Raw genomic sequence first — 22,151 nt, forward strand, 5'->3', positions numbered from 1 at the left:
GATGCATTGCATCTTTATTCAAAATCTCGTTTCGTATAATTTGATCTCGTAGAGAAATTTGTTTTTCCAAGTGTAAGAGAGTTACAACGAATGACAAACAAAATAAATAAACTCGAAGATACTGAATATTTAAACATAATATTTAAAGAGCTTCAGGAACTTGAAAAATACTGCTTTATCTTGGCTGATGAGGTGTACATAAAACCTGGGAATACAGTACTCTGGTGGTAAGTTATTTTTAACTAATCAAATGAAAAGCCATGATTATTGTTTTTAGTTTTCTTTTTTAACTATTGTTTAAAAAGTTTAAATAGTTGTAGAACTCTCAATTAGTTAAAACGAATCATTAAAAAATGTGTGATAGAAGAATTATATCAACAAACCATAATTGCAGATGGAAAGCCTCTTGGGATAATAATGAATAACTGTCGAGTAAATCAAAAAACATTTCAATATTTTAATGCAAAAAATGTTCCAGAATAATATTTTTTAAATGACACTGTGCATATTTTAAAATATATTCGAAATAATTTAATAACTGAATAATTACAATGTTTAAAATATAAATTGCTAAATGATAACGATACTATGCGATTTGCAGAATGGAAATTTATAATTCAACTTCATGCTGCAGATAATCGAATAGTTAAGTTGTCACCGTTAATACTAAAAGCTGTGTCACCAAAACCAATTGAACGACAAATTGTTGGATTATTTCTCAACGTTTTTTGTAATGAAGCCGTATTACGTGTAAAGATTCCTAAAGCTAAAGATATTTCATTTTTTATTGAAACAGTTGTCAAGTGGTGGCTTATTGTCAACAGTAAAGCAAAAGGTCTTGATATTAGATTAAAAGATATTCAAAGAATGTTGAAGCCTATTCAGCTTCACGCGAATAAACTATTGGTTTAAACTATTTCCCACGGTGCATTGTATGTTTCGCCATGCTCTTAAGTTTTAGTTGCTATTACTTCTTAAATGTATTCTGTATCAGCTCTTCTTCGTATTTTTATAATATATGATTGTAACCAAACAAGTTGTTCTTTATATAACGTAAACCGTTGAGTAGACCAAAGTACTCAATGAAGAAAGCCTATTACACAGTCAATGATTGGCAAATAGATTTCTTAGAGAACCATATTTCTTATTTTGCTGAAAAATTGAAATGCGTAAATTCTAAATTAAGAGAGAAAAAGTTAACAATGGATACTGCGAGTGCTTTGTAAAAAACTTCTAAAAGATTAGCAAGCTGTGCCAAGTATTTGTTGAATTGCGGTGTATCTTATGTATTGTTAGGATTATTGTTAGGTAATCAGATGCACTAGTAAAACAGTTTCGGAAATATCGGCAAGGGTGGCACATACTAATAACTGTGCAAAATGTTATTCAAAAGTTTAGTATCGACAAAACTAGAAAATTGCTGGACGAGCAAACAGATTTTACAATATTTCCTCCTGCTCACCACCACTGTGATAAGTGTGAACTTGATGAGGAGTTTGATATGTCAATATGTGAAAATTGTGAGGATCAGTTGCCATATGAATGCAAACAAGGACTTTTATATATTGCAGGTTTTATTGCTAACAAGCTTTCAGAATTGTATTCAGTTTTAGAAGAAACAGACACCTTTGATATGTTTCAAAAATATGGAACTTTGATCAGTTCTTTGAACAGGGAAAGACTTCTAACAATTTAGTCTACGTTGAACCTTCTGACAATTTAGTCTACGTTGTTATTTATGGTTTTTTCATATTTGAAGTGACACTTGTAAATAAAGTTACACTATTGCTCTGCAAAAGAGGATTAATTAACTGAAATAATTAATTTCAATTGCTTGATCGAAGTTTTAAAAAAGTTTGCCACATTTTAGCAAACATTTTTTCAAACAATTATTGTTAAAAACACTCTGAAGATTTTAGGAAGGAATGTTTAATAAAACAAGCAAAACTTTTAACTTCTAAATAAAATACTTTGAGTCAAAAAAGTCGAAATATTTGTAATAAAATAAAGTTAATATACTTGTTTGCTTTTATCAAAAATTTTATTACTTGTATTATAAGTGTTAAACACCTAAAAGAAACATATAGTTATAAAAATTAGGTTTAGTCATATTTAGCTAAACTCTTTAAATTTTTATTGTAATTAACTTATTTTTAAACGTAAAATAAATTCCTAAAATATTTGATTCCGAAATTTACTCAAAATGTTTTGTCCTAATAAAGCTCTTTATTTGTTTCTGAAGTTTGTTTACAAAAGCAAGGATAAAAAATAATTTTACGGAAAATGAGCTGTCGCGGCCTGTTTAAGAAGGCTTTGATTTAGATACTTCACTAAGTTTAATGTCGAAAGTAATATAGTATACTTTAGTAGCTTATTTATAATTTGATTTATGTGGTCAGGGTTAGGGTAGACCTAAGGTAAGACCGTTGACATTTGAAAATATATTTTTTGCCTACTTTACTACTTAAGTGTTGAGAAAAGAAAATATGTCGAAAGAGTGACAAATTTTTATAAATATTAGTCATTGTTAGAATAAATATAAATAAAAAAAATTAATAATATTTAAGCGGTCAAAAGTTGCCATACAAGGGTAAAAAACATATGTTATTTTCATTAGTTGTTAGAATTCGAAGTTTTTATCTAAGAACTGTTTACAACTATTTTTATTAAAACGTTTGAATATAAGTTGTTAATGTTAATATAAGTTGTTAATGTTAATATAAGTTTCGTTTTTAATTATTTGTATGAAACGAGTATTAAAAAAGGCAAAAACAAAACGAAAAAAATGTAAGAAAAGAAAAAAAAGGATTCGATTTTAGAAGATTAAACGAGGAAATGAAATAAAAATATTTTTCTACAATATATAATAATAAGCCTTTATGTAATAAAAATGTTTCCGTGGCTGAAGAAAGTTTCAAGAAACTTTAATGTAAGACGTGTTTCTTTTACTAATGTGGCTCTGACTAAAACTCAAATAGAGTTAATGAGCTGTTAAAGTCACTTAGTGCACAAAGTGTAATCTATTTACATAATGCAGTAACGTTTTGTTCTCGCTAACAAGACGTTTTCTGAAAGCAGGTTGTGAAAGTCTGTGAATTGGCAATATGTAGTTATATAATTAATATTTTTAAGGGCAATATTTGCCCTTAAAAAAAAAAAGATTTTCAGTGTCATTGTCGCGTAAGGTTATTACCGAAAGAATAGAAAAGTTAAATGAAAATTTATACTCGGGTTTGTTAAAAAAAATCTACTAATTTTACTTTTTTTCTGTAACAATAGACGAAAGTACCAATATTACCCTCTAAAAAATGAAGCGTTGATTTGATGTTGATCAACGTCGATTTTGCGTTGACATTAGCGATCAACGGCGATCAACCATAAATGGATGTTGTAGCAACAGCAATGTTATCAACAGCAAATCAACGTTTATTTACAAACACAGAGCGTTCGTTGATTTACTGTTGACAAAAAACAAATTTATTGAGCCGATTACTAACAGTAATTTGCTGAGCATTTTCTGCTGGGATTTTTTTTGTTATTTTTGGTGGTTATAAAATGTTTGTTCAAATTTTAATTGTATTACGGTATGAAACGAATATAAACTTTATTGAAAAACATATATTTTATTAAGTAATTATTTTTTCAGTTCTTGAATAAAGATTATCCTAATGAAATTAGGGTAGTTCTTTAACTATTTGAAGATAATAGAACATCTTAATATAAATATTTTAACAATTTAACATGAAAAAGTCACAACTTAGCAGCAATTTGGCCTATTAATGCTTATTATAATAACATTACTATTATCATAGCAAATTATTAATGGCTGCAAGTATTTGCCTGATAAATTCTGACTGCAAACTTAAATCATATAGTACAAAATGCAATTTAAATTGATTTTTTCTGTATAAGAATAATAATGCCTTTAATTTTTTTTCTTTTGTGATGTAATAAAATAAAGATAATAATGCCTAAATATGACAGAAGCCTATATATGAGAGAATTTATGAAAGAAAAACGAAATACTGAAAAAAGAATAAAATATCTTCTTGAAGAGTGCAACATTGTTGGTAGAGGGAATTGCGTTCATCTAGATTTAGACATTCAAAAGATTTTTGAAGTTTCTGAAGATGTGCACAGTGATATATTGATGTTTTCCATCACTTTGCCACAAAATAAATTTTGTTTAAGTAAAGTTGAATCTAATTATTGTGATGTTGACGACATTTAAAAATAGTTTATACAGTAGTATTGATACTCTAACTTCAACAAAAGATTTTTTATATGAGTGGTCATTAAAATACTGTATAAAAGATGATGCTTTAAATGCACTTTTATTTCACTTAAATAAATTTACTCCATCTATACCGAAATGCTGGCAGACATTACAAAAATCTCTTCAAAAAGTTAATGTTTTATATGTCAGTGGAGGCGATTATATATATCTTGGAGTTAAAAGTGCAATTGATTATTTTATATCAACAGTTGGAAATAAGAAAAAACTTGATCTAATTGTAAGTATTGATGGTGCACCTATGTACAATAGTAAAAAGACTTCTATTTGGCCTATACTAGTTACAATTAACAGAAAAGGATCCTATGCTGTTGCAATTTGGCATGGTCAGGGAAAACCAAACAATTTGGATGAGTACTTTGAAGATTTTATTCTTGAAATGAAAAAATTGCAAACTAATGGGTATAAACAGCTTCTGGTGACTATTAAAGCTTTTGTTTGTGATGCGCCTGCAAGAGCATATGTTAAATGCATTATAGGGCATAGTGGCTATCATAGCTGTGAAAGATGTATGGCAGTTGGCACACAAAAACATGGCGTAAGGTTATTGGAAACGACTACTTTACTTTGTACTGACATGGCTTTTAAAAATAATTTTTATAAAGAAGGTCACCAACTTGAGAGTCTTTCTCCACTTGTTCAGTTAAATTTCCCAATGGTAACTGGATTTCCATTAAACTACATGCACCTTATATGTCTTGGAGTAGTTAAAAAACTTCTAATAAACTGGTGTAAAGGTCCCCGATGTATTAGAATAAGTCAATCTGTTAAAGAAAGTATTTCAAATGAACTCATAAATTTACGAAGTTATACACCATCCAATTTTCAACGTAGACCACGCTCTTTAAATGAACTTGAGAAGTGGAAAGCAACAGAGTTTCGATTATTCTGCTTTATGCTGGACCTGTTGTTTTAAAAAGGAAAAATAAATAAAACTATGACTTATTTATTTCTTTTTCAATTGCTATGCACATACTGCTTTCTAATAAAATGGCCAAAAATGAATTGTTAGTGGCATTTGCTAAACAGCTGCTTATATGGTTTGTCAGAGAAGTAAAAATTTTGTATGGGGAGATCTTGGTAACATACAATGTTCTTAGCATGATTCATTTAGCTGATGATTGTGTTAACTTTGGGTAGAGTCTTGATCATCTATCAGCTTTTCCTTTTGAAAACTTTTTGGGTTGAATTAAAAAAATGGTGTGAAAATCACATCAGACTGTTGCCCAAATAGTGAATCAATCAGATGAGAGAAAAAAGTTGGATATTTTTCTTAGAGAAAGGAATGGTAAAGAAATTTCTGCCCAAGTGGTAAATAAAAAGATCACATCAAATCTATGAGACAGAGTTTATTTTATTCAAGGCAAAGGGTTTATTTTAGTAGAAGAGGTTTTGGTAGATCTTGTAAAATGCAAGGCTCTAAATCCTCATTCAGTTCGAAAGTTTTTTCCTGATTGTTTTGAAACATCTTACTTAGACGTTTGTTATGTAAATTAATTAGCTAACCTAAAAACAATTTTTCCAAAAAAAAAAGAACTTTTGAAGAAAGGCTTGATGATACCTGTTTAAAAAGGTGGTTATGCTTTTTTTCTGCTTAGACATTGTGATATTGCTTATGATCACTGATTTCTGGAATTAAAAACACAAACTTTGATTATACTTGCAGACCATCAATTTTTAAAGTATGTCTGTGCATGTGCCATTTTGTAAAATTTGTTGTAAATTTGTCAAATATGTAGTTCATTGAACAAATTTAAAGTGAGTTTAATGCATTTTAATTTATAAATTTTTTGTGTGAAACAAATACCTGGTATGTTTATAGAAATAATAAAATATTTACACAATGTTTTACATTAATAAATCTAAAAAGCGTTTTACAAAGTTCATTGTTTTTAATCTCTAATGTATTTTTAATTTTATTTTGTAACTTATATAAGATTGTTTAGAATTAAATTGCACCAGAATATTGAAATTTCATTTGCCATTGTTGAATTTTTAAATGGAAAAATTAAAGAAGTGGAAGTGATTGCTAAAAGTTGGATGAAAAATGAAGGGAAATGCTTCTGGCTGCCATTTAAAAGTGATTCGTAAAGCTGTCACAACCTTGCAGGCATCAACCTCCGATTGGAAGATATACCCTGCTAGGATTTTATACACTATAGGTTTGCATATTGCTATAAAAAAATGTAAAATAATTGAATTAAATATTGAACTGTATGTTTTGACCAGGGCATTAGAGAGGATAAACATGTGCTGGTGCAAATTTATTTTAGGCCCCCTTTACAATATGACTATTCTCTCATTTAATATCACTTATTTTAAATCCAATATTCTAACGGGTTTTTTTAACCATGTTTTTAGTTTTTTTTAAACTCTTAGTGTTTTTTAAAAACTAAAAAATTCATTAATTTTCATGGGTTTTTCATTAAAATTCATTAATTTTTATGCGGTGCACCAATTACACTCCATTCTCATAGGGCCTGCTTTTGCCGCAAGCATTTCAATTACATCTTCATTAGATATTGATAAATGATTTTACGTACATAGATTTGTGTTTATGAAGAAGCTCAGTCACACTTAGAGAAAGCAGCAGATACTTCAAATATTGAAACTGACATCGAAGAGAAAAAAAGGGACAAAGCAAAAGTAAATTTTACTAAAATTAGTTTTTAACAAATAAAAAATTTTGCAATAAAGTATTACACAAATCATGCACTTTTTTTGTTTATGAAGTAAAGTTTATATTAAAGGAGAAAGACAGCAATGACATTTTGTAAAAGTGATGAAGATATTGCGGTTGGTGATGAAGAACTATACGGAAGATACTATTTTGATAGTTCAAATAGCTAAAGAACATCTAACGTGATTCCAAATATAGCAGGTTAACTATTTTTGTAAAAGTTAAATAATGGTTTGTTAAAATAAAATGCTTATTTTTTTACTGAATTATAGATGTTTTTAAATCAATATCAACACCCCATTTACACAGTGAAATAGCAAGCTTTTCATTTGCTGAAAATAACAATGACTTCTCGAAAGAAACTAATCTATCTCAAGGGAAAATGATGTTGTCTTCAAATATATTGGTAAAAAAAAGTCCTAATGTTGCTTTTGTTCTAATTAAAATCTGTGTGTGTGTGCAGTAAAAAAATTAATAGAAATCAGAACTATATGTTATAGAATATAATTTTGTTGACAAATATTTTATAAATATATGTTTGTTGACAAGTTTAAATAAAAATCACTATATAATGTTTAAAAATTTTATTTAATTTTTGTATGTATAATTTATCTATACCTAGGTAGAAAATGGCTCTAAAAATTGTGTTTTGGATAAAGAGGATAGCAAAGAAAGATATTTGTCTTGCCAGGGTAAATTAAATAAAAGTTTTATTTATTTTTTCAATTTAGGTAATTTTTCATGGTTAATTTTTTACAAAATATTTTACATAAATAATAATAATATTGTTTATTTTACTACATTTTTTTTTAAAGATTTTCAAAAAAGATTTGCGTTGAGTTGGATGGCAAAAATAGATAAAGAGAAAAGTGATTCAAGAGTCAATTTTAAAAATCCATGTATTGAAATTAAGATAATTTCATTCATATAGAATGAACATAATATGTATTCTGACCCTTAAGTAATTTTTATTTTGTTAATAATAGATGAGTTCTCTTAGTCGTTGTGGAGGTAATATAAATCGGCTTTTGCTTTTGGAAAGTTGTTGATGAGCGAGGACGCTGGGGCCTGTTTTAATGTCTTGGGTGGTTCATTGAAGATAAATTTTAAAACATACACCCTGTATCATATGATAGTAGGTAAGAATGGTTTTATGCATTTTTTTAGATTTTTTATTTCACAGGAAATATATTTTGTTTATCCTAGTCAGTCATTTATGTAACTATTTGCTATAATTTCTGCAGTTTGATTTTTTTCAAATTAGATTTGAATTTTTGATTTAGTTGCGATTACACGACAGCATCATGATGCAAAAATTTGCGAATGTTATTCAGGCATTTCGAAATTTTTAAGGCAATCAGGAACACGACTCAATCGAAAAGTTTTGAAAATGAACAATGCTGCAAACGCTAAATAAATTGTTTGAAAATGTAAATTTTGTGTTAAATTCAATAAAAAACTTTCTTACTTTCTTTCATTATTCTTTTGAGTTAGCTTTGAATTGCTCTTTTAATAAATTTTTTGCTAAATCCTTTATTTACAGCCTGTTTTTTACAAAACAAATAAAGATTTGAGCAATATGTATAAATTTTATATACAAATATTTTATATATATATATACATATATACATACATAATATATATATATATATATATATATATATATATATATATATATATATATATATATATATACATACATACATATATATATATATATATATATATATATATATATATATATATATATATATATATATATATATATATATATATATATATATATATATATATATATAAATTATAAATCAGTAGAAAATCACTTAACAAAGTTTTTTTTCATTTAACACTGTGTTTCATTAATAAAAAGACTCATCAGAAATACTGAGTTTTTTTATTGATGAGAGCATTTCTGATGAGTCTTTTTATTGATGAAATACAGTGTTAAATGAAAAAAAATTTTCTTAAGTGATATCCTACTAATTTATAATTGCTCAGTTCTTTTAAGAACATTGAGCACTCTATTTTGTAGAATACATTTTAAAGTTGTTTAAATATAAACTTTAAGTTGTTTAAATTTCGTAAACTGTTGATATATATTTTTTTGATATATGCATCAAAAAGCGATATCAAAATACCGTCGGCTATTATAAAAATCAGTGTTGAATCACCAAGAAAAAATGATTGTTGATTAAACGTTGAAAAGCAACATTCGATCAACGTTTTTTGTAAACACCAAATTAACGTTGATAAGTGGCTAACATTTTGGACAAAAAATCAATATGGAATCAATGTTGACGAGAAACATTGAATCAACATCAAATCAACGCCTCATTTTTTAGCGGGTAGTAATACTGCTCACCTTTTATTATTTATTAGAGATGTACTTCCTTTACAATTCATTAAAAGGATCTACTACAAAATTATATAAATTTAGGGAAATCAAAAAGAGCATAACACTCTTAAATACTAATAAGTTGGTCAATATTACAACTAACATCGTCAATGTCAGTCGTAATATTAAAAATGCAAGAAATTTGAGTCGCAAAAATATTGGTTTTCCAAGGAGTTTTCAAGAAAAAACATCCAGAAGTTTTAATTGCGTTTCTGGATTGTATAATTCACCAAAACGTTTTAGGCAGTGTAGCTCTTAACGTGAAAGAAGTGCTTGAAGTTATTAAATCTGTTGACAATTTTTTACGTTCCAGAGCATTTAACTATAGATAATTTCAAAACTTTCTACAACATGTAAGTGCTGAATATGCATACCTAATTTATTATGCAAAAATGCGGTGGTAGAGTATTTTAAAGGGTTTGGCACTAAAAGCATAAAATTATTTTATTTTTCAAAAAAACTTATAAAAAAGAAAATTTTTAATGTTTTAAGATAATCACTGGATACCAGATTTTGCTGATTTTTTTAGTTAATTAAATGAACTAAATAAAAAACTTTAAGAAAAAGAGCATTTAATTGAAGTACTATGGGGTAATATATAGGTCTTGAAGGCCCAACTAGTACTCTTTAATAATCAGCTTCTAAAGAATAATTTAACAAAATCCTACTAATAATAAATTAAAACTATATGCAAAAAAGCTTATGCAATTACATAACAAATTTGAAAAATGTTTTGAAGATTTCATACAAATAGAATTATATGACCTCCAAAATAATATTGAATTAAAGCGACTGTTTATAGCAAATTTAAAATTATATAAAACTTTGAACAAAACTTTATTCCTGAATTTGATTTTAAATTCACCGAAAATGACGACAGTGTTTGGTTTATCAAATATATGTGAACAGGTATTTTTGACAATGAAGCTTATAAAAGTTTGAGTCCAAAATAAACTTATTGATAAATAACATAGTTCAAATTTTAAGAATAAATTCTCCCTAAATAGAGCCTAGTTTCGATAAAAATATTGAAAAGAAATCACAATTTCATTTTTCATTCTCTTCTAAAAAATGAGAGCGATATAATTGAATCGGTCATTTCAAAAACCTCATAAGTCACTCAATTAGAATATTCCATGAATCAATAAAAACTGTTTCATGCACAAACAAATGAGTTTTAAGGGAATTTTCATGCTTATATAATTTAGTGGTAAACAATTCAATTAACGAATAGTCTTCACAGTTTATTAATAAGAATAATGAAAAAAACCTAAAAATTGTACTTGACTTATGTTGTTTTTGCAAGAAATAGGGTTATAGGTATATAATTTAACCAAAGCAATTGTAGTAATCATATTTTTTATTGCTGCTTATTGAAAATTACACTTAAAAATAACCTTATTAACATTTTACATGTATTAATTTGTCATGTTTTAATATCTTCAAGGTACATAGTCATATTCTCCATCATTCTCATCTGGATTATCTTCAGCATTTGCACTTGGCCAGTTAAAAATTTTGTTATAAACTGGCATTTGCTCTTACAGAAGCTTCCAGAACTTGGTTTAAATTGTCTATACTTTTTTTATTGATGGGTATTTTAGTATTATGAGCCTTGGCTGATAAAAGTGAAACAGAAGTTGTAAGTTTTTTCATTATTAAAAATACATGTCAAAGGTGTGAATGATTTTTTCTTTTGGGAAACTTTTTCCATACGATTTAGTTGACAAACATGTTTTTTTGTACAAAGTTGGCTACCATTTCTTAAATTCTGAACCATCTTCAGTTTTTAGCTCTACCGATGTATATTTTGAGCTGGAGTTCGATACCAATTCAAAGCATTCTCCTGGGACGTAGATACGCTCATGCTTTTGAACATTTTTTTATGACTCCAAAATCACGGTCATTTAGTAAAAACGAATGACAACGTATGGGAAGTTAGTTATAAACATTTTCAAATCTTTTAGAGTCATTCAAAGCCAATATCAATCTAAACAATATATTATTTCTATTTTGACCAGGGCAGCTGTCCAAAATTAGATATGAATACTTAATAGTAGCTCAATATAATTTTTTATATAATGCATCAACATTGAACAAATCTCGTTAGTTCCTTTGTTTTGTTAGCAATGCCTTCCTGATACATGTAAAATGTCAAATTGCCTGTTTTTAAATCCTTAATACCCAAACAGTGAACACAAGTTGCCGTATATAAAAAAAATTTTGTATAGGTATATTCCTTACAAAGATCTTGAACTAACAAAAGTTTGTTGTAAAACTTTTTGGCACGTCTTTTATGAATCATTAACTGAGCTACTGCCGAACGTTTTACATTTTCAGATAAGTTTGGTTGTTTTATTTTTGCTGATAGTTCTTTGCAAGTTTTACATGTGCCAACTTGTAGTCGACCAAATCTTTGGAAAAAATTTTCATTAAAGTATTGTAAGTGATATTTGTACTTTATACCGAGATCTGGATGCTTTTCGTTAAACATTGAACTGAATCAAGGTTTATGGGAAGCTTGCCTGCAATTTTCACCGTTAGATCTTGGAGCTATTTATTGGAGCCATTTTCAGCAAAAAAAACATTTCGGAAAAAAATGTGACTTAAAAGGTTTTTGAAATGACCGAATCAATTTTAGTAATTGTTTGGTTTTATTTTTTTTAAATAAAATTTTTTTTGTATTTTATTCAGATCATGGAATCGAACTGAGCAGGATGGAGCAGCCGTCAAGAATAACATATTCGATTAATTTCCACATCCTTTTTTAATAACAAATATTGGTGTCAAATATATTTAACAACAAAAATGTTTTAATTTAATTATTGCGTCATATTAAAAATTTAAATTAATATTGCATGTCACATATTTTAATTTCCAAATTTTACTTCTGGAGTAATTTCCGTAGAAAACACTTTTTGATATAATTTAAATCGTTAAATGTTACAAGGGCGAAAGTCCAAAAATGTAAGCTTTCTTAAAACTAAAAAAAAACTGCATTTTCCCCCGTAATAAACTTTTGTTAATGGTTTAAGAATATCTTTTTTGAAAAGGGTAATGTTTTTCACTATCAAAAAAAAATTATTAAACCATTAACAAAAATTTACTACGGGGAGATATGCAGTTTTTTTTAGTTTTCTTAAAGTTTACATATTTGGCCTTTCGCACTTTTAAAACTTAACGATTTATTTAAAAACATCGACTCCCAGTGGGCACGGTACCTTTTTTGAAACGTTTTTAAGACGTTTTTTTGAGGTTTAAACCTAATAAAAACGTCCAAAGAACGTTTTAAAAACGTACTGTGCCCACTGGGCTGTAATAATAAACTTTCACTTGTAAATATTTTCTCATGGTTTTTCTTATGACTTCAAACATTTTATTATTTTACAATTGTTTAATACAAAAAATTAAAACTTCTATACTTCTAAATTTTTTTGGAGTATAGCATTTATTTTACTTTTATTTATTTCACTTTGCATTTAATTTCACTTTTAAATATCACAAATTGTTAACAGTTTTAATTAGAACAATTTTTGATGATTTGAAAAGAATTGTTATCATTTTATATACTAAATAACAAATATAGGAAATAAGCTAATCCTATAAAAAAAATCTAAAATTATTAAAAGTTATTTTAGATAGTTTTAGATTTAACTTTTTTCTTTTTAGGAAAACAATACTTTATAGAGGCTTTTAATTACACTTACAGTTGTTTTTAAAACTGTAAATTTTATTATCCAAACTTTATTTTTTTATATAATGGTTAAACAAATATATCAAAAAAGCTTTTTTTAAAAAATATAATAGAATCACTATAGCTGCAACCGGAGGCGATTCTACAAAAAAATTGTGAATTGTGTAAAATACTCGACTAGCCGACTAAATTCGTAAAAAAACCGACTATGACAGGAAAATCACCTATTTAGGAGGGGGAGGGGTTAGAACACCTTCCCCCTGCTCATAAAATCAACTCTGGCTGAATCCACAGCAACAATTGCACAAAAGTTCAAAGTTGTATTTGCTGTTAAAGCAACTACCAATTTACAAAGATCAGCAAAAAATTATTAGTGATCAATATAATTTTGCATTGTGTTTAAACTTAGAAAAAGCAAAGAAAATAGGAATTAAGATTAAAAGCTTTAAAGTTCACGCAACTTGAAATAATTATTATTTCAAGTTGCGTTTTATATTATAACTTGCCTATGTGAGTTACAAAAAAAACCCCCAAAAAAGATAATTTTTGCTTTGTAACTCACATTTGCATGTTATAATATTAGTTTTAATGTTAAAACACTTTATTTGTTGCTTTTAAACTGAATAAAAGTTATTACTAAGTCATTACTAAGTTATTACTAAGTTATTACTAATTACATTTGACTAGCTCTGCAGTTTTGTTTAGTCAGATTAAACCTTTATTTCTCCTATACAATAACAACGTATTTAAAAAATAAATAATAGCTTTGATTATAAGCTGTATAAAAATGTTTATTTTTACAAACGATATGTCTTTGGTAGGTTTAGTCGAATTTGATAAATAAACATAACAAACAAAATAATAATAAACAAGAATAACAAACAATTAAGTGTGAAGAGTTTAGGATATAATTTTATTTTTGAACATTTTTAAAATGCTGACAGTTTAACAGCTAAATAAGGATTTTTTTTTTTGTAATATCTTGTTTCACATAAACAATTCAAAAAAGAATTTGAAAATTTTAATATTTTTACAATGATAAAATCAAAATTAACACATCTACCTTTCATCACTCTCAAAATAAAAAATGTATTGTATTTTGCAATACAAGGGAAGTTCTGACTTAAGGGCAATACAACGAAGGTTCTGACTTTAGCAAAATAACTGCCTAAATGTATTGCAGAAATCTTTAACAAATGCTATATACTGTTTCTTGTGGTTAAAAAATTTACTTTTATATATTTTTTTAAATTATTGTTATACTTTTTATGTTTTTCTCATTATGTATTTTTTTATTAAGCCGTACAAATAATATTTACAAGTTTCTTGTAAAAAAATATATAAAGATTGGAAGGATAAAAAGAGTACTATGTTTTCTCATCACCTAGTCTCTTATTTTCCTACACACACATTTATATAATTACATTTTTATTATTATTTTTAAACACCCAATAATTTATATTATGGGTAAAATAAACAAATGACTGTTAGGTATGCTGCTTAGAATGCTTTCCTCCATTAGATTGTAAATATCACTCATTATTCCTTTAAATTTCGTAGTTTAAATGTTTGTTTAAAAATTGCCGCAACCTTGGCTCCCAAATAAGAGAGTGAAATTTTGTTACCTTAGATCAAACGTTGGAGTATAATTACTTTAAATAGGTTTCATATTGTGAATACATTACTTATAAATGATTTCTGATGATTTATACACAGTGAGTAAGTATAAATCGAAAAACATTTGTTTAGTTGTCTGGTAAATAAGTTTAATCTAAAGAAAATAGCTGACATATCTTTTTCTTTGAAAACAGAATGCAAGCAGAATGCGAAATAGCAAAATTTTGTGGAAAAGTTTGAGAAAAGTTTGAGAAAAATCTAAAATAATTTAAGTATGCAGACTATTTCAACGATATCTTTAAAGTATAACTGATAATATTTAGAATTATTTTAAATTAAATATGATAAAATAAGTTTGTTTATTTTGTTAGTTGAAATTTTTTAGATAATATAATAATTTGTGCGTAAGCAGTGCTTGTACGTAAGCACTGTTTAAACGTAAGCAGTGCTTACGTACAAATTATTAGAGTTTATCAGTTAATAATACGAAAATAATAATAACAACAATAGTAATAATAATATATTAAAATTGAAAAGAATTTAAGGTTCAAAAAGAAATAAAATTTGAAATTTGAAAAATTATAAGAATTCAAAATTCTAAAATTAATAAGAATTAAACTTTTAAAAATTCGGAATTCGGAAAATGGTAGGATTTAAACTTAAAAAAAAATATAAGAATTCAGAATTCCAAAAATGGTATAAAACATCAAAACATGCTCAGAATTTAGGATTTTAAAAATGATAAGAAATTAAACTTAAATTGAATAAGAAAAAATTAAATTTTTCTTCCTTCGTTTTATTTTATTGACATTTAAAGTAAAATAAAAATGTTATTATCAAGATTAAACTTGGTTTTAATGTTATAATTCATTATTATTACTTTTATAAATTTACTTTCTTATACAATGTTATACTTTTGTATAAGTAATTAATGACGCAAAGTCTTTCCATTCAAAATAAAATAAAATTTATTTCATAATTTCTTAAGAATGATGACTTCATAAATAGTTTTAGAAATAACACTCACTTTTCTCATTAATTAAAAGCAGAAATTATAGTTTTTGTTTGAACTGATCGAGACTATCTTAACTATGATATTAACTACTGATCATTTTATTCCAAACATTACGTTCTCAAATAGTTATTGAAAATTATATTTTTATATTATAAAACAATGGCTTGAAAGATTTTGTTAATTTATTTTTAATTTGTAAATAAAAATTATAGGAAAGTCTATTTATGTTTTTTGGCGCACATTTAATATATTCAGTTAATTAAATAATTTTGAATGAAAGGCGTTTGATAATGATAGCATGTTTTTGTTTATTGAGTTAATATTTATTTAAATTTTATTGGTTTTGCACCAAACAATGAAATCAAACCTTTTTAACGGCAATAAAAAGTACTTATGATCAGTTAAACTAATAAAAAGTTTAATTTACATTTAACATTCAGTAAGTTTTTAAAAATTCAATGTTGACCGTTTTGAACAACGTTTTCATGTAACAGTGGTAATAAAATAAATTTGCGTTATCAGTAAATAAGATAGAATCTAATATATTAGAAGTACTGCTCAAATCATTATAATATATTTAAAAAAATGTGGTTCTAATATATTGTTAAATTGTGGTCCTTATTAGGCTGTTAAAAATTTCTTAAGCGACTTATTCAATTGCTAAATCGTCTCTATTTTTTCTGTTAATTTTCAAGCTTTTAATTTAATATCTTTTTATTGTTTTATAATTTTAATGATAGATTTGTGTATCATTTCACGAAAGACCAATTTCCTTGATCCGAGACATCACAATAACATTATTATAAGCTTGTCCACTACAGTTTTCAATACTGATTAATTCTTTCTCTAATTTTTCCATATTCATAGTTAAAGTATCTGAGAGTTTTTTTCTTTCGTGTTAATGAAAATAGCATAATATTCTATAACGTGTTCTTGTTTTCAATAAATCGTAACGGAACGTAAAAACTTAGCCCATTCATCCTTATGTAAAATGTTAATCAAAAATTCCTCTTTAGTTAGCTGAGATTGGACCCGTAAAAATATGGGTTTTTGTAAGTTTATTCCGAACCGAACTTTCTTATACTTTTTCCTTATATCTACTTGCTATCCGGATCCGTAAATTACGGGTCTTTACCAAACTTTCTTATACTTTTTCCTTATATCTACTTGCTATCCGGATCCGTAAATTACGGGTCTTTACCAAACTTTCTTATACTTTTTCCTTATATCTACTTGCTATCCGGATCCGTAAATTACGGGTCTTTACCAAACTTTCTTATACTTTTTCCTTATATCTACTTGCTATCCGGATCCGTAAATTACGGGTCTTTACCAAACTTTCTTATACTTTTTCCTTATATCTACTTGCTATCCGGATCCGTAAATTACGGGTCTTTACCAAACTTTCTTATACTTTTTCCTTATATCTACTTGCTATCCGGATCCGTAAATTACGGGTCTTTACCAAACCTACCATTTCTATACATATCTATTCCACGCCGATTATTTCTATACCTATTCCTTATTTACTTCAATATTTTTTAGTAAAATAATTTATTCTGAAAAAAACTTTTTGAGCAAAAAACTTAACATGCGCACCTTTTCCGCATACGTAAAGCTTAAAAGCGACTTATAATTAGGTTGGTATTCCTGTTAAATGCTTTTCATTGATAGCTTAGTGGTTAAGTGCGCAGTCATCAGTGTTATTTTGAAATTTTTTTTATCTTGCTTATATATTTATAGCAAAAAAATAATAATATAGCAAAAAAGATTTTAAAAATTTAAAATAAAATTTTAAAGTTTTTTCATTTTGTAGATATATTATATACAATTATTCCGTATAATGCCTTCAAACTCAACATATGCCCACGGCGTTTACACTTACAAACGTTTGTACGTTCATTCTTATGATTAAAAACTAAAGAATAATAAATAATAAATTAGGCGTTTAATAGCCTCAGCTATTAATAGGGTGGCCATCTGCGAGTATTTAGCCGGGACAGTCCCGTATTTTTACAAAATGTCCCGTGTCCTTTATTTGACCACATTTGTCCCGTATTTTAAAATAATTTAGTACAAATTTCACTTTTTAATTTTAAATGAAAAGTTTAACGTTTTTTTTTTTAAACAAATTTGCGATTTATGATGTCAAGTTTCTTTTAAATTTCGAATTTCGTCGTATTGTCTTGAAATCTGTATTGAAAGTTTTTTAAAGTGACAAGAAATTATTTATTTTAATATTTAAATTTATATTTGTGATTCCTAAATAAGATTAATATATTAAACTTGTTATATTAAGTAAGATAGTAAGTAAAAAATATACAATTAAGATTGTTTTAATTAGTAATTTGACTTTCTTATAGCATCATGTCTGAGAAAAAGAAACGAAAAACTCAATGGAGTAACAAATATGCAACTGAATTTGAATTTATTAAAAAAGTGGTCGGAAACCACAGTAAAGCGTATTGCAATTTATGTTCAGCAGAAATAACACAAGTAGTTGCACCGTTTATTGATGTGACAACAAAAAGTGAACTAGAAAAGGCTAATTTTATAGCTCTTGTAACAAATACTTTCTATCATAAGAGCATCAAAATGTTGCCTGTAATTGCAAGATTCTTTAATCCAGTCATTGATGTTCTTAACAAAAAAATTTCACTCCAAATAATTCCAAATTAACAGTCAACAACAATTTCTAATTTAATTTTAAAAATAATTGAAAAACAAAATTTAAAGGAAAAAGTAGTTGCGTTCACAGCTGAAAATACAAATTTGAATTTTAGTAGACTCAATCGTAATGGTGTCAATAATGTCTAACGTAAGCTTCAAAACGATTTAAAAAGAGAAATTATTGTAAATGGATCTATGGCTCATACAGCACATAATGCTTCAAATTAAAATTTATAAACATTTAAATATTTACACTGTGAGAACAGAAAAATTCAAACAGTTTTGTAATGAAGTTGATTCGTATTATAAACCTACAGTATTGGACAAAACATTTGCAACCAACATCGAACAATGCTAAAAAGTGTTCCTAATTTTCATGTCTTAAAAACGAAACGCATTATAATATCACAGCAAACAGTTCAGGAGTCTTGAGTCATAGCATGCCATGACATGAGCAATCAGCTGACAGGTGACAGCACGCAGGCAGAATTTCGTTGACAAGTGCCATTTTGTAGCGGACAAAACAAGTGCAACTTTTTTGGTTTGTTTCATTTTATTAAGTCTGGTCCGTGTCAACGTCACGAAAGTTTTTTAATAGTTAAAGGAAGAACCAAGAAGTTTCCAGAAGCATGCAGAAGCTTCCAGAAGTTTCCAGAAGAAGCATCTGAAAGTATCCAGTAGCATCCAGAAATATCCAGAAACATTTAGAAGCATCCAGAAGCTTCCAGAAGCATCGAAAAGAAGCATCTAGAATCTTCCAGAACAGGTTCACACAGGTTCATTTTACTATATATAAGACATGTAAATCGACATGTAATTTAGTCAGTATATGGAAGTCAATCAGTCAGTATTATCAAGACAGTTTGTCGAAGTGAGTTTTATCAAAGTCTTTTTAATCGAAGAACATCAATACATCAAGTGAAATACAACAAGTGTTTCATGACATCTATACAGTTCACATCCAACCAAGACGTTGTGTTCCACAGAGCATTATTGTATCATCACGAGGTAAATGTAACAGGGTAAGCATTGAGAAGCGTAATTATTCATTTTTATTATTTTTATGACTTCAAGTGCAAAAATGGCTCCCGAAAGTCTTGGATTGGAACTAAGAAAGAAAATTATTGGCGATTACGTAAGTGAATGTCTCAAAAAAGTATTTGTGATAAATATCGCGTGAAAAAATGGACCGTATCAAGACTATGTTCCAAATATCAATCTACGGGGAAGTTGGCAGCAGATAAGGTGGAAGACCGCGTTCCACCACTTCTAGAGAGGATTCTATGATCGTCAGATCCGTCAAGAACGATCCCTGGATATCATCAGTCGAGATACAAAAGCAATTAAAACTGCCTGTATCGGACCGAACAATCAGACAACGTGCTGTTGAAGCCGGATTGTTTTCTCGACGCCTTGCAAAGAAACCGCTGATTTCACTAAAAAACCAGAAGAAAAGACTCCTGTTTGATACATCTCATATAGACTGGAATGTGCAGAAATGGCGATCTGACTTGTTCAGTGATGAATCGAAGTTCAACATCATTGGGAGCGATGGCATTTGCCGTGTACGTCGACCGGCCGGAAAACGCCTCGATTTACGTTACTGCCATAAGACCGTGAAGCATGGTGGAGGCAATGTAATGGTCTGGGGGCGTTTTTCTGCTAACGGTCTAGGTCCAATACATCGAAACAATGGAATAATTGACCGTTTCATGTATAAAAATATCCTGAAAATTGAAAAAATGCAGCACTTTTATATAAAGAAACTAAATTAACATTATTTGGTTGCACTCGTTTTGTCCGATACTGTATGTTAAACCATTTAAGCACACGCTTTTTAACACTTCAACTGAAATTTTTTGTTTAATTGAGTTTTACAATTCTTTGAAGGATTACTTTGCATCGTTAACAAAGTGTCCACCAGTTATCAAATCTTTTTTTGACAACAGTGAAAATAAATTTTGGAGGTTATTTATTGCAAATCAGCATAAAAATTTAAATGATTCAATGAAACTTATTGAATCATTATCTACATCAAGTTTTGAAGCAGCAAATTAAATGAAAATATTGAAAGGAAAAATAATAAATAGAAAAGCATTTAGATTTCAACCTACTGATTTTAAACCTGAATTTAAAAAGCTAAGTGAACCTAAGAAAAATCAAGTAATGATCAAAATGAATGATTTTTATGAAACTATATTCAATTATATTCAGTTATGGGAAAATTCAATAGATGGTTTGCAAGTTTTTATGTGGATGATAATGAATAAATATCCTGATTAAAATGATGTCGAATTATTAACTCAATCTGTTAAGAAAAGATATGGAGAAAAGTTCAATAATATTATTAAATGTTGATTTAATATTTGATGAATATGGCTTAATGCGTGATTATGTTATACAAAATTTATCAGGCTGGTCAAACTTAACTTTCACCAGAGAGCATTTGGGTTTAGATTTTCATAAATTTTAGAGAAAATTCAACACCTTTAACAATTTTAGAAAAATTGCAGAGTTTGCATTTTTTGTTTGACTGGCTCATCAGCAGAAATTGAGAGATTTTTTTCGATAAATAATCAGATCTGAGATGATAACAAAAATCGACTTGATATTGAGACAGTTGATTCATTGACAACTATTAACTACAATTCTAACTTAAAATGCTTACATTTTTATAATCTAACTAAGGATAATGTTTCTTTCCTTAATAATGTTATTTCAAAAGAAAAATATTCAAAATAAAAATAAATTTATTCTTAAAACTTGATTTTTTTTTAAAAATATCTTACAGTTATTACTGAGTTTCTTAGCCATTAAATTAAACTTTAAATTTAAATTAAACAAAAAAAAGTTTGTTTGCTCTACAATAAGGTTATGCAATCTCAATTTTTTTACTGAAATGCACTTTTGTCATTCATTAAGAAATAAATTATAAGAAATAAATTATATGAAAATCTTGAGCAATTTTTTTAAAAATAACTACGAAATCTAAAATATTTCGAAAAATAAATTTAAAACTATTTTTTACTTCAATATATTAACAAAAAAATTTTTTTAGCGAATGTCCCAAGTATCAAGTATAAAATTTGCCCGTCTCTTGATACAAGTATCTTGTATCAAGAAACGGGCAAATCTAAAATTGAAGTTTCAAATTTTCCACTTGGATGAGACAATATGTTTTGCGCTTTTTCAATCTTGTCAATTTTTTAAAATATAACAACATTCACAAAATCAAAACAAAAAGCTTGAGCAAAAAAGACATGTAATTATTAGAAAAGTTTACTTATATAACATATGATCCTGAATAAAATGTTATGTAAGTGGATTTTTTACATTTTATAAACAGTATATATAAACAAACTGCGTATTTGTTTATATATACATTGGTTATATAGGGATCGTTAAGCGCAACAAAGTTTAAAAAAAAATTAGTTTATATTAAAAGATGATTTATATAATGTTTCTTTGCAAACACAAATACACTATACTTAAAATTTTGAAAAACGGCTGTAACCTATATTTATAGTAAAGAAATAAATGTTGCAAAAAAAGCTTTTAATTTTCAAAAGAAAGTTTTACAGTTTTTTCTAGCTGCGGGCTTTTTTTTTTTTTTTTTTTGCCTCCGCAGCAGCATCTTCTGGAATAGCAGGACTGTCTTATTAAGTTTTTTATTTATTAAGTTTTAGACAATTTTTTTTACGGACCATCCACAGCATGTTAGGACTATTTACCTGAGCGAATTAATAACATAAGTATCTCAATCATGAAATATACGCAACAATTTTT

General features: G+C 27.2%; 1 protein-coding gene across 9 annotated transcripts; it reads left to right on the forward strand.

Moving 5' to 3' along the window:
* The first annotated feature begins 552 nt into the window (after positions 1 to 552).
* LOC136084762 (uncharacterized) lies at positions 553 to 8,442 on the forward strand. 9 transcript variants are annotated; one of them, XM_065805616.1, is made up of 8 exons: positions 553 to 6,456; positions 6,842 to 6,940; positions 7,045 to 7,175; positions 7,247 to 7,380; positions 7,597 to 7,666; positions 7,790 to 7,873; positions 7,961 to 8,113; positions 8,258 to 8,442. In XM_065805616.1, exon 1 carries the CDS (start codon positions 4,215 to 4,217, stop codon positions 5,208 to 5,210), a length of 996 nt encoding a protein of 331 aa, XP_065661688.1. In that variant the 5' UTR covers positions 553 to 4,214; the 3' UTR covers positions 5,211 to 6,456; positions 6,842 to 6,940; positions 7,045 to 7,175; positions 7,247 to 7,380; positions 7,597 to 7,666; positions 7,790 to 7,873; positions 7,961 to 8,113; positions 8,258 to 8,442. The 9 variants fall into 9 exon arrangements, 7 of the variants coding, with proteins under 7 accessions (XP_065661688.1, XP_065661687.1, XP_065661690.1 ...); XM_065805615.1 differs by having other exon boundaries at positions 7,790 to 8,113; XM_065805618.1 differs by lacking the exon at positions 7,790 to 7,873.
* The last annotated feature ends 13,709 nt before the right edge of the window (positions 8,443 to 22,151 follow it).

This window comes from Hydra vulgaris, chromosome 09 (assembly GCF_038396675.1).
Source record: "Hydra vulgaris chromosome 09, alternate assembly HydraT2T_AEP".
Taxonomy (NCBI): domain Eukaryota; kingdom Metazoa; phylum Cnidaria; class Hydrozoa; order Anthoathecata; family Hydridae; genus Hydra; species Hydra vulgaris.